Source organism: Solenopsis invicta, chromosome 3, assembly GCF_016802725.1.
Source record: "Solenopsis invicta isolate M01_SB chromosome 3, UNIL_Sinv_3.0, whole genome shotgun sequence".
Classification (NCBI taxonomy): domain Eukaryota; kingdom Metazoa; phylum Arthropoda; class Insecta; order Hymenoptera; family Formicidae; genus Solenopsis; species Solenopsis invicta.
In genome coordinates, this window is record NC_052666.1 from 15,489,517 (window position 1) to 15,503,687 (window position 14,171).

Genomic DNA, 14,171 nt, shown 5'->3' on the forward strand with positions numbered 1-14,171 from the left:
GACTGCAATTGATGCGTTTGAGTCGGACATTGAAGGAGAAACGGCCGGAATGGAGCGAAAGGCACGACAAAATTATTTTGCTGCACGACAATGTTAGACCGCACATCGCAAAGCCAGTGCAAACGTACCTGCAAACACTGAAATGGGAAGTCCTAACCCACCCGCCGTATTCTCCAGATATTGCTCCTTCGGATTATCACTTGTTCCGGTCGATGGCCCATGGTTTGTCCGCGGAGAAATTTACTTCTTATGAAGAATGCAAAACTTGGATTGATTCATGGATCGCCTCTAAGGACGAAGCGTTTTTTCGACGGGGGTATCCGTCTCTTACCCGAAAGATGGGAAAAAGTTGTGGCAAGCGATGGAAAATATTTTTAGTAATGTATTTTTATATTTAAACTTAGAATAAATCGTTGTTTCTCTCTAAAAGAACGCTACGAATTAATTCCAACACCTAATAATTTATATACTTTATTATTATTTTATATATAGCATTTATCGTTAAGTTAAATTGACCAGAAACAATCAATCACGGTTGATACAGAACCGATCACAATCAGAAGATTGTGAAACTAGCTCTTATAAATTGGAATAACATTGCAATATTCTTTGTTTGAAAAGTTTATTTAAAAGCCTGTGTCCGCGATGCTAGAAATTGGTTCGAGTCTTAGATCTAAAAGTATGTAGCCAAACAAGGTTTAGCTTTTACGGAAAAACAACAAGCTGATTGATTACAACAGTTCTCGGTCCAAGAAGTTGGACCAAATTCTAACATTGTGGCCATAGATCTTAACATTTTCTTTTTAAAACTGACGTGATCTTACAGGCAACGGCGGTGATCTCGCCGTTATGGATGTCGATCGAATACGTGCACTGGTCGACGATAGTTTGCGTGCACGGAGCGCCGTTCTGGGCGCTTTGTTACATCCGATTTACAATACCATAATAATAGAGAATAAAAAGTATATTCTTTATATAATCTTCTATAAAATTATGTATCAATTATATAATTAGTTTTGATTATAACAATATAATATAGAACTTTAGACAGAGAAAAGAGCACATAACATGAAAATTACACAAGAATGTTTGTTCTTGCAAAAGTTTCGTGTTGTCAAGATTTTGTTATATAATTTAATAAATACTGTCCTATCTAGATTTTCCTATTAACTTATATATATGAATAATTGTACGTACATTTAATATGTGTACAATTATTCATGTACATATATATATATATATATATATATATATATATATATAAAAGTAGTAAACGTGTACATACATATATATATATATATATATATATATATATATATGGGGCATTCTCCGTCAAAAAGGCCATCCCTGCTGCCCATTTCAATTTTTGAGATAAAATGTTCGAAAAGGGCTTAAAATTTTCGTTGAAATGTCTATTTTTCGATGCCGTTTGGTCTTTTGGAAAATTCAAAATGGCGGACCTAATATCACGGCTAGAATGAAAAAAGCCTTTGAAAAAATACATAATAACGTGAATAAATGTGCAAGATATGACGTAGCAGAGGTCTAATCCTTATGTGTAAGTGTGTGAGTGTGTGTGGGGGGGGGAGAGGGGGATACGCGCGCTCATACGCGTGCGTGTATAAATGAATCACGTAAAAATCCTTGCTCAACATGGTCTGGCTATCAAGACATTTGCATACAAAATTTCGAATCATTTCATTATCCTTGTCCTGAAAAAGTACGTCACAAAAAACCTACGGTACAGAAAATATTGTTCTTTAAAAAACATTTTCTCCACAGAATAATAGTAAGATTACTTAAAATTACTTTGAAACTTATACTATACTTATATTCCTCTTTTTGAGATAGTTGATCTATATTAGTCACTTTAACTTTTATGTTTGAAATGCTTGATTTACGCGAATCCCTTAGCCTCTCACATTCGGGATGCTTGATTTACGTGAGTCCCCTTGCCTCTCACATTCGGAGTGCTTGATTTACGTGAGTCCCCTTGCCTCTCACATTCGGGGTGCTTGATTTACGTGAGTCCCCTTGCCTCACATTCGAGGTGCTTGATTTACGTGAGTCCCCTTGCCTCTCACATTTGGGGTGCTTGATTTACGTGAGTTCCCTTGCCTCTCACGTGTGTACGTGTGTGCGTGTATGTGTATGTGTGTCTGTATACGTAGATAGATGTTTCATGAAATATTTTTTTATTTTTATCCTATATTTCTTACTTTTGTTCTCATAACTGCCATAGTATTCCATTTGTATCATTGGAATACCTTTTGATTAGTACTTTATTCTCGTCCACAACTATAAACCCATGATTTTTAAGAATTTGCGGTATAGGCGGTGCAGTTTCAAATCTCTTCTTAAGTTTTCTTTTTACCTTCTCATGGTCAGTTTTTTTTAAATAAAAAATCTTTATGTTCTTGAAATGTTTTTTAGCCCAATTAAAAAGAACTTGAGATGCTAGTATTGCATCCTGTGGTTTAGCAACAAGACTTGCTTTATATGCCTCTCTTTTGAAAGTAGCACCAATGCCATCATAAGCACTTTTACCGTGAGCAGTCGCACTGTAATGCCATTCTGCTTGAATATTGAAATCATGTTTATGATGCACTAAGTTAGCAATCTGAAATTTATTTTTAAAATGCTGTTTTGCCCCATCCGTCATGTATAATACTTTTTTAAGATTTTTGACATTTTTTAAAATCTCTGGAATTAATAATGTTTGTACAGTGTAAACGGCAGCGGTATCGTCTTTCAAACTCTCTAATAAAAATACATTACTCTTGTGCTTCAATTCAGAATTTTCTTTATAATAGTAAATAACAGGAAACACAGTACACTGATAATTGTTGAAGTGAAATGCTTGTGAGGCATTTTGCCAAACATATGAATAGTTTTCAGAAAAATCAAACATGCAATTACTTCATCTTCACAAAGATTCTCTTTTTTTTTTCTGAAATGAAAAGCATTTGTTTGGCGATAAATGAATGAGATTTTAGAATTTGTAATTTGTTGCATAACTCGTTTATGAACTCATCAACTTTTAACTGTTCCGTTAATAGAGTTGATCAATCAGTTCCGGTCCATAAAGAACATTGAACATGGGAAATGCATGAATCGTCCAATAGTTTAGAAAGCTTTGTAGAAAGCTCGGTAGTACCTGGCATTGATCATATTTATCAAGATAGCAATCAGGATTCGATTCCTTACATATAATTTCATTCAAACAATCTTTATAATTGGAAAGTGGCTTGTCTATATTTTCTGTTAGTTTCCGTACATCAATTGCATCAATCATTAACTTGACATTTTCATGGATTGTGCAAACACAAACGGAATGTGTCCCAGAAGCCCCAGGGAGTATGCAATTTCTAGGTCTAAGTTTAGCAAATGTACTAAAGCTAACATCATATTTTGGGTTGGATTTTTTAAATAAGGCATGCAGTTCTTTTAAATTTAATAGTAAAAAACGTTTTTGCACTATTATTATTATTTATTATTATTATTATTTATTAAGGAAATGGGATTCTTCATTCCAGGCATTATCCTGCTGTTTATATCACTATTATAAAACTCAATTACTTTTTCAACAGTAGTTTGCGGTAAAACTTTCCCAACTCTTTTAGTAGTATCAGCTAATACGCATGGTTGAATTTCAATTCCTTAGATTTTTTTGCTAAATATCGTGATGCACCAAATTCTTTTACTATTTTTCTCACACTCCAAGACGACGGAGCTATAGTGAGAATTCGCACCCTTAAAGGATCATTGTGTTTCAAGGTGGAAAATTTTTGTTTAAGACCATCAAGCATTTCTTCCAATTCAATTTCTCTAGGTGATCGAATGTTATCTTCATTATAAGAAATCTCTGAGTTATCAATATCCATTGTTAATGAGCTTCCATCACATTCCATATTTGTGACGCAATCATTAGATTCATCTAAAGACATATCAACATATTCAGTCCTACTTTTTTTTTTACATGCACAACAAATTTTAGAATTAGTCGGTATCTCAGGAAATTTGTCCCGAATGAATTTTGGTATCACTCGTAAATCTTTACCACAATGTCCTTTTTCACCAAGTTTCTTGAATGGATTCATACATCTATCTGTACGAGATTTAGCCGACATTTTTTATTTTGGATGTGGTACAGGTAAGAGATAATTGGAATAATTGTAGAAAAAGTAAAAGTCGATAAAGAAGAGACAAAAACGTGAGTTGAATATTCTATTTAACATAAAAAAACTTATTGATTGACTGAATTGCAAACTATAATTAATTAACTCGATAAATTCTGTGACTAATAAATGTATTGTGATGAGGTTCTCTAATCCAAAACAAGACGAGAAAATTTGAAAAATGAAAAAATATTGCTGTGTCTTTTATTCCATATGTGTAGTTTTTTATGTACGAGATATAAGCACTGCCACATCCATCTAGCGGCGATACCGCGTACTACTCACAGGTGTACGACTTTAAAGATAGATCTTTTGGGTTCATGCAGTGAATATGTCGTCAATATATTCGATTGACTTGTTTGCTATCGACTGTCAATCTTATGTATTTTGATCAACAGATGCTGCTGCATTTTTACGTGATGTTTGCTAACACTATTTGCAATAAAAAAACTGCTTGGCGTTTGTTAACAGTCTGTCATTAATATGTTCGACATTTGCTTACTGTTAACCACTCTGTCATATATTTTACCAAGATTATTGCATATTAACAAAAGTGTGCTACCATAATTGACTATAACAAAGTATGTTTTCTGTTTGCGGTTTTTCTATTAACTAATCTGTTGCCAACATTTGCAATTGTAAAAAATGTTATGAGAGATAATATAAGTTTCAAAGTAATTTTAAGTAATCTTACTATTATTCTGTGGAGAAAATGTTTTTTAAAGAACAATATTTTCTGTACCGTAGGTTTTTTGTGACGTACTTTTTCAGGACAAGGATAATGAAACGATTCGAAATTTTGTATGCAAATGTCTTGATAGCCAGACAATGTTGAGCAAGGATTTTTACGTGATTCATTTATACACGCACGCGTATGAGCGCGCGTATTCCCTTTCCCCCCACCTCCCCCCCACACACACACACTCACACACACTCACACACTTACACATAAGGATTAGACCTCTGCTACGTCATATCTTGCACATTTATTCACGTTATTATGTATTTTTTCAAAGGCTTTTTTCATTCTAGCCGTGATATTAGGTCCGCCATTTTGAATTTTCCAAAAGGCCAAACGGCATCGAAAAATAGACATTTCAACGAAAATTTTAAGCCCTTTTCGAACATTTTATCTCAAAAATTGAAATGGGCAGCAGGGGTGGCCTTTTTGACGGAGAATGCCCCATATTGTATATACACACATACATACTAGTACATATATGTCCCGCGCGTGCGTCGCAACTCGGTTACGCAAAACAAAATTCTGAAATCGTTTCGCTAAGTTGTGCAGTGTTGCCAGCTTGTCTTGTAACGAGAGAAAGCCAGAACGCTTGAGACAAAAGAGGATAGGTCGAGAAGAAGACAGACCGCTTGAGAAAGAAAAAGACAATAGAGTTCTCCACTCGTCGCCTTGGCTGCTGGACGCTGCGGCGTGGTTGAGTCGGAGTAGATTCTTCTATTTCTTTCTCTCTCCAAGTATCCTCTAACATTTTGAGCTGTCTGCTTTTTTCTCGTTATAGCTGTAGATACATAATTTCCGATCTCGATCGACCATGCGACGAAAATTTTTCAGTATTGCATTAACGAGAGGATTTCGGTTTTAGTCATTGATTTTATGAATTTGATTTGATTGTAATATTTATTCATACATTTACTGCAATAGAATTCGTTGTTCAAGCATTTTCGAGAAAAAGATTAAATACTTTTAGCAGCTATAGTACCGTTACGGAAGAAGAATTGCAAATTGACCTTTGTGGTTGAACGGTCGTGATTCTTGATTACTATGGTAAAGGTTCCAGGTTCGATTTCTCGGGACAAATTTTTTTTTTGTAAAATGTATTTAAAAAAATCAAGAAATTCAAAAATGCTTTTCTACAATTAAATTAACTTGGACATAAAAAATATGTGAAAATTTTAATGTTCTTTTGACGTTTTTAAAACACTTATTGTAAATTTTCATGGCAAATATATTTTTTGGGTTCTTGAGAAAATTTAATTGAATTGATAATAGAAGAGCATTAAAAAATTTTCTAATATTTTTGTATAATAATATTTTAAAAGAATATTTATTTTTAACATTAATTTAGCATTAATTTAGTATTTATTTTATATTAATCGTTTGTTTGAAACAGAAATTTGAAACAATGTTTATTTAACATTTATTTATATTATTTATTTGGAATACCAATTAAAAATTAAAGTGTTCTTATATTTTATTTAATTATTGTATCATATTGTAGCATTGTTTCCAGTTGCATTCTTATTATTTTTTTATTTTTTTACAAATGAGATATGCTTTCCTCTATTATGTCATAATATGTCAATATTTTATATACATTTTAAACGGATGCGTTTAATGCAGAATTAGAATTTAATAAAGTAATGTTAAACTTATAATATAGAAAAAATAAAAAATTTTCTCATGGCACTAAAAAAGTTTTACGAGCCTGAGTAAGGTCGATAAATTAGGTCGTTATAATGATCTAGCGATACGCTTCGCTGGCAATTCGATTACAACGCCGCCGTCGGAATATCGGAACTGTGTTTTTGTCACTACTTTAATTGTGTAAAAGGATTTTGCGATCTGTTAAGCCAATTAAGAGTTATCTGTGCACAAAAATAAACACGTATAGAGACCGGTCCAGCATCGCCTTAAGATAAATCAAATATCGTTAATTAAAATAATCTTTATTTTTTAACTTTTAATCATTTTATTTATTATATTCATGTTATTCAGATATCAATTAATGCTTTAAATTAATAATTAAACTAATAATTAGCAATTAATTTTTTAATCTGTAGTAATTATTTTCAATTATTATTTTCAATTATTTTATTGAATTAATTACAATTACGTACAATTTATTTAATTGATTTGTTTTTATTGATTAAAATTTTAATTGATTAAGGATCTTTCTATAGGATTTGACGATCCTACTCTGGAAAAAATGCTATAATATGAATTAAAACGTAATTGGATTTAATTAAACATCGAATCACGGGCTTCATTAATATATGTAGTTGATTTAACTAATTGTAAGTTTTATTTATTCAAACATATGTGTTGTCTTTAATCTTTTTGTTTCATTAATACTGCTATTGAATTAACAAAATATTTCTAATTTTTTTTTTCTTTGTAAAATTAGATTGATTTTGAAAATTTTTTGAAAAAAAATATTACAAACTAAATAAGGTAGAACGAGACAACCATAGCAAGATCTTCGTACTGAAATAATATTTTATATGTTTCTATTTATTTTGAAACATATAAGTTGAAACTACGTATTTTTAGTAACATTTCAAGAACGAACTAAATTTTTTTACGTAAAAACGAATTTTTTATTTAAAGTTGTAACACATCTGTTACTGCGCGTGGCGCTCAAAAAAATGTTAAAAAAGTATACTTCATGGCTGCTGTGATACAAGCTGTTGCAGTTGTCTGAAACAAAAAATCGAAAAAATTCTTAATCTGTATAAGTGTGACTAACGCAGATAACAGAATTATTAAAAAATATTGAAAAATAAAAAAATGGTGCTTGAAAAAAATGTCGATTTTTTCCTTAAAAAATGACTTATTTTTTATTCATAAAATTCTATTTTTACACGAATTAAAAAGATTGAGCTAAAGAAGCATCTGTTGAACATGTATGCAAAATTAAGAGTCAATCAAGTTAATTTGTTCATAATTTTTGAGTTATCGTGACGGCTAATTAGAAAAATGTTGAAAAAAATGTTTTTAAATACTGTTTGTTTATGTATTGTAAAAAAAGCTATTTATCATACAACTAGCCAATTCTATATGACACATTTTCCTTTTTCTCATAGAATTCCTAAACAAAGTAACATTTGCGTTCCTATGGTCTGATCAAGTATCTTTTCATCACTTCTTTGTTTTTTATCAACCTTGATCGCAAATTATCTTGTCGGCAAATGTTTTTGCTGTCAGACCAATTTTTATCCTCATAGTTTCACACGTTTTTAAAATAATAGTTTTCATTAAAAATTCCTATCGCTAAATAAGCTTTTATTTTAATATTTGCTAAATAAATTTTTATAGATTGGTATTTAATAATTTCTTAGACTTTTCTTTTGGTTTTCTATAGTTTCCTCTGCGCACAGTCGAGCGTTGCTCCATTTCAAGGCCTGTAGCATTGTTAACTTTTTTTCATCTTAAATACTGTGGACTTGTGTTTTTAAGACGTTAAGCTATAACTATAACTATAAGAAAATGCCAAACATTTTGATATTTTCAAACTATCAAATTAGAAAGACTTTTTGACTATGATTTAATTCAAAGCAATTAACAAATTTTAATTTTTATTATGATCAGTAATTAAATTTTTACGCATAATTATTAATTGATAAATTAATTCTATTTTACTCAACAATGATTTTAGAATATATACAAAGATTTTTATTTTTTTACAGTATTCTGCATGGGTTTCACAAAATCGTCACATATACCAACAAGTGCCGGTGAAATTCTGGCAGCAGGGCAAGACTGAGACAATAGTGGAATTTTTGAAGGATGAGATGATCATTGATGATAGGTAAATATATTCATAAAAATAAAGGGTTTTCTACAAAAATCAAACAAGCTTGAAGAATTAAATTTTTAAGGATTAAAGAAAACTTATTATTGAACTGTTTATTGAATATAATTTTTTAAAAATTGCTTTTTTTATATTGCTAGTAAAAACAAGAAAAATTTTTGTTTTTACTATGTAAATGATATGCTACGTAATTTTTAATGTTTATTAAGTTATGAAATTATTTTTATTAACATTTTTTCTTCTATTTCTGGTTTGTTTCACGGATCAAAATATGACGAGCTACATACTTGAAAATAAGTATGGTGAGCTATTAGGACTTTAACTTAGTTTCCGCTCGTAAAAGGCTGAGAAAAAACATTTATTGGAAAAAATTTGTACAAATTATTTTAATGAAAGTATTTTCCATTACTTTCTACAATTTTTTTCCATCTTTCTGGCAACTGGGCGATACCATCTCGATAAAATGATGTCGGTTTCGAAGCAATCCATTCGTCCGTCCATTCTCGCACTTCTTCAATATTTCGGAAGCGTGTATCACTCAAGCCGTGCTGCATTGATCTGAACAATCAGAAGGCGCTATGTTTGGTGAGTACGCTGGGTGAGGAAGAGTTTCCCATTTGAGCTGCGTCGGTGTTTCCTTGACGATTTTTGCAGTGTGTGGCTGAACGTTATCGTGAAGGAGAATAACTTTGTGTTTCTTACTCGCTATTGGTGGTCTTTTTTGCAACAGGTCATCACTCAATTTGTTCAATTGACGTTTTTAGACATCGGTAGTAACAGTTTCGTTCGGTTTTAGCAACTCGTAGTACAGTACTTCTTGCTGATCTCACCAAATGCAAAACATCTTATGACCGTGGATGTTCCGTTTTGGTTGCGATGTTGATAGTTGTCCTGGGTCTACCCATGATTTCTTGCGTCTGGGATTGTCGTAGTAGATCCACTTTTTATCGCCAGTTACAATACGCCACAGAAAACTCTTTTTTTTTGTCTAGCAAGCAAGGAAATGATATGAATTGAATTGATATTGGAATGGTTGTAAATGGCACTTTCAGACAATTTATGTGGTACCCATTTTCCTTCCTTTTGGATTTTTCCCATGGCGTGTAAACGTTTGGAAACAGCTGCTTCAGTAACTCCTAGCTTATTTCCAAGTTCTTCTAATGTTCGAGCTGAGTTTTCATACAATAATGTTAGCAATTCATTATCTTCGAATTCTTCCGGCTGTCCTGAGCATGGTTTGTCATTGACATTAAAATCATTACTTTTAAATTGTCTATACCACTCTTTACATGTTGTATGCGATGGAGCTTGATCACCATAACTTTCTTCAAGTAATCGATGAACTTCTGCTACACTTTTTCACAAATCAAAGTAGTGCAAAGCACATGTCGAAAAAACACTTCATCGCGTTCCATTTTTTACAAAGCAAAAAAATTTTCGTTTAAGCAAATAATAGTGTGTGCTGACTGAATGTTAGCAAAAAATATCAAAACTAAGAAAAAAGTACCAGATGCGTTAATAATAACTGGTACAACTGTTTACATCGCCATCCAACATTTTCAGGCAGAAACTAAGTTAAGGTCTTAATACAAAATCATATCTCGTAAAACGAAGTTTTAGTAAGACCATTAGTAAAATAATATAACAACACTGATTAATTTTAAATTTTATAATGTATTTATATTACTGCTGTCACGGAAAACTGTGATTTTAAGTTAATAAATCACGTTTTTCGTGACGGCAGTAAATATTAATCCGCTATAAGATTTTTGAATTTTAAGTTACTGTTTTTACACCCTTTAGTGACTTTAACACAACACTTATTTTGTTAACATTATATTATATACTTATCCATAATGTAATAATTGTAATTTTTTGAAGATAATGTTAATGCTTAACATCTTTGACAATACAGAAATCCAAAAGGCATTATAAAAATATTCCTTAGACGTCTTTTTGGACATCTTTACAACATTTTTCCTGATCGTAAAAACGAAGTTGTCGTTGAACAGATAATTTAATTCCCTTTATTTTTGCTTTAAACTATTTTTACGTATCTTTCACCTGTGTTGAACTAGAATGGAAAATATAGAAACGCTTTTTCCAGTCCGATTTGAAATTACTGATGTCAAATTAAACTTGGTCCAAATCAGACATTTCCATTTTGATCGACTATTAAATAAAATTTTAAAAGATTTTAATGTATTTTTTTGTATTGAATAAAAACGAGCAATATGATAGTAAAAAATAAAAATTTTATTAAACAAAAAACAAATTAGTGACATATATAATTAGACGTTTTCCGATCATGTTATGATATTGTTATTATATAATTACAGTTGAAATCGATAAAATTCAATTATTCCGAGTCTGATAATTCATAATATTTTACTAGTTTAGCATTTCTATTAGAGTCAGTTAAGTGAAAACGAGATAGACTGTATAATGAGCATGGTACGGACGTTAGTAATCCTTTTCTGTGTGTTTATGGACTTGATCTCTACTGGGAATTAGGGGAGAACGACGCGAATGTTCATCGCTGTGTTATTTGTTTGTTAGATGTGCTCGAAGTGAGGTCAGCGCGTCGTGTGTTTGTCCGACATTACTATGGAGGCCAGGAAAGAAGAACAGTGAGGTGTAGTGCGATTTTTGACTGCGGAAGGGGTGTCAGGAAATGCAATTTAAGTTCAAATGTCTGCTGTGTATGGCGAACACAGTATGTCACGTGCGCGTGTATTTGCGTGGAATAAACGAATTCGAGAAAATCGTTTATTTCACGCAAATACACGCACACGTGACATACTGTGTTTGTCATACTCAGCAGACATTTGGGTTTGAATTGCACTTGCTGACATCTCTTCCGCAGTCAAAAACCGCACTACACCTTACTGTTCTTTCCCGGCTTCCATAGTGATGTTGGACGAACACACGACGCGCTGATTTTACTTCGAGCACGTCTAATAAACAAATGACACAGCTGTGAATATTCGTGCCGTTCTCCCCTAATTCTTAATAGAGGTCACGTCCAAAAACACACGGAAAAGGATTACTAACGTCCGTACTATGCTCGTTATACAGTCTGTCTTGTTTTTATTTGACTGACCCTAATACAATCGAATTTGGTCGATTGATCACCAATGCTACGATCAGGTTGCGATTCCGATTTAAAAGTCCTAAATGATTGCTATTTTTAAATTCTACACTTGTTAAGGATTGTAGCAAATTACAGTCAAATTAGATTCACGCGATTATATATTAAGTATCCTTCTTTGTAATTCCGTTTGGCAAATCGTTTACGCTTATTCAAAATTAAAGTATTTCAAATTGTTTATTTTCGTCTCGCTTATAACGATTATTCTCCTTATTCTTATTATAAACATCGAATCGTTCGAAATCAGTCTCGTTTGCATGAGTTTTCCACGTGAGCCGATTTCAAAACATATTTACGGGTGTGTTGAAACCCTATATTCGCACACAGAAAAAGCGTGAAGCGGTTTCCGACTGAACGTTCTAGAACATTGGTTACCCTTTTCGGCTAGAAAAATTTGGGAACGAGCCGAATTTCTACTGATTTTCGGGCACAAGCTCTAGCGAAGTCATTCGAACGAGATCGCGTTCGCGAAGTGAGTCATCGAACAACTGAGCCGAACTTTAAGTGAGAACTGATGTGATAACATACACTCGCGCTAGTGCACAATTATTAAAACATTTATTGTTAACAACTAGTGCGAGCGGACGAGAACGCGACTCCAACTTACCGCTGAGAAAGTCTTGCGTTTACATCGTTATTTGACGATCGGAGATCATTCTCCGCGTGACGTGCGCGAGTGCGTTATTGATTTTGAGCATATCTCATGTTTTACTTGTGATTGCTCTTTAAACATTAATTGACATTAATAAATTGAGTTTATTTGAGTGTGTGTAAAGACTCTGTGAATGTATTTGAGAATTCTCACTCTATCTCTCCCATGTCGACTCCTAATCGTTAATCTCATTTTATTCCTTAAAATTGCTACTTCTTGTTCTTGCTCGCGTTTTCTCATTTCCATATACACTTATCCTCTCGCTTGTTCTTGTTTACCATACTCCTTGCTTTTGCAAGAACACTCTCACTCACTCTCTTGCCTGCGCTCAGTCAGGCGCTCTTCCATCCTTACGGCGCTACCCATACGTGCCTCTGTATCGCACGCACATTCCGCGTTCTTGCGGAGCGAAATCAGCCGTTTGTTCCGTCGAACTCGAGCGAGCAAAGCTTGATTCGCAAACAACACTCTTTAATTATTTTAAATTATTTTAAAATTATTTTTCAAAATTTTAGTATTTTTAAAATAATGATTTACAAGGATTTTCTTTTTTTTTTTTTTTTAATTTTTGCATGATTGCTGAAAAAACATATTCGCGTCTATTCTATGAATGTTATAACAGATAACTGTCAAACGGTTATCATATGTTCGGTGTTTTATAAGAACTTTACATTATAAATAGCACTTATCTGCTTAACTGTATTCATGTAAATAATAATAATCTTTATTACTTCAGCATACAATTTAGCCAAGAAGGAGACTTGGTTTACGTCGAAGCTAAACATTCATTTATCCATTCATTTACCGTTCTGCGCTGCTTATATCTAACTATACTTATACCTAAACCTTACTTATTCTATGACTAAATATTTTACATTGCCTTTACATTTTTACATTTACATTTTCTATTTCTTATTACATCTTGTCTTTATCCTATATTTTTTATTCGCTATAACTTTACCTTTCTATTTATATGTATTTTTACTTTTTTGCATGATTTTACAATCTTCTTAGTATTACGCCCTCCCTTGATTCACAGTCTTTTTACAGTCTCCATTTTTGTTACACAATTTCACTAATTCACAGCCTACTTTTTTCTTAACTATCTTATATTACCTTATTCTACTTATTCGACCTTTTGTTATTACTGCTTATTTCTATTGTCACTATTCATTCTCCCTTTTTCTCTCGTCACCTCCTTTTTCGTTTTTAGTTCTTTTTCTCTCTTTCTTTCCATAATTTCTTTACTATTTCTCCTTTCCGCCTATCTAATTGTAAGTCTTCTTCGTATATTTGCTTTGTTACACTGTCTTTGTCTTCTCCTAAATCCGTAAACCATTCGTGAATTTTCTTGCAGTTTTTAACATAATGTTCTAAACAGTCCCTGTCTTTCTCATAAAATATACACACCCATTGTACTTCTAACCAATATTTGTTAGTTTATTCTAGATTTTGGCATCTTAATTTCATCATAGCTCTTATTTCATTACCTCTACTTGTATCTTCTATACTTCTACTTTCTGAATATTTTGACAACCTACTTTTTAACTCTATTTTTCTATATCTCCTATTGTATCTTGCCATTGCTATTATACTTTCCTCTCATTGTCTCTGAGTATCCTTTTCTCTGCCTATTA

General features: G+C 32.2%; 1 protein-coding gene across 5 annotated transcripts in view; it reads left to right on the plus strand.

Moving 5' to 3' along the window:
* LOC105195920 (M-phase inducer phosphatase) overlaps positions 1-14,171 on the plus strand; it is an 88,614-nt gene that overhangs the window by 54,299 nt on the left and 20,144 nt on the right. For 4 of the 5 annotated variants that reach the window (XM_026140321.2, XM_026140322.2, XM_039447682.1 and 1 more), the window contains one exon: positions 8,607-8,728. In XM_026140321.2, coding sequence (XP_025996106.1) covers positions 8,607-8,728 — 122 coding nt within the window. Of the gene's footprint in view, positions 1-8,606; positions 8,729-9,212; positions 12,795-14,171 lie in introns of those variants that run through there. The other variant, XM_039447684.1, reaches the window with a different exon arrangement.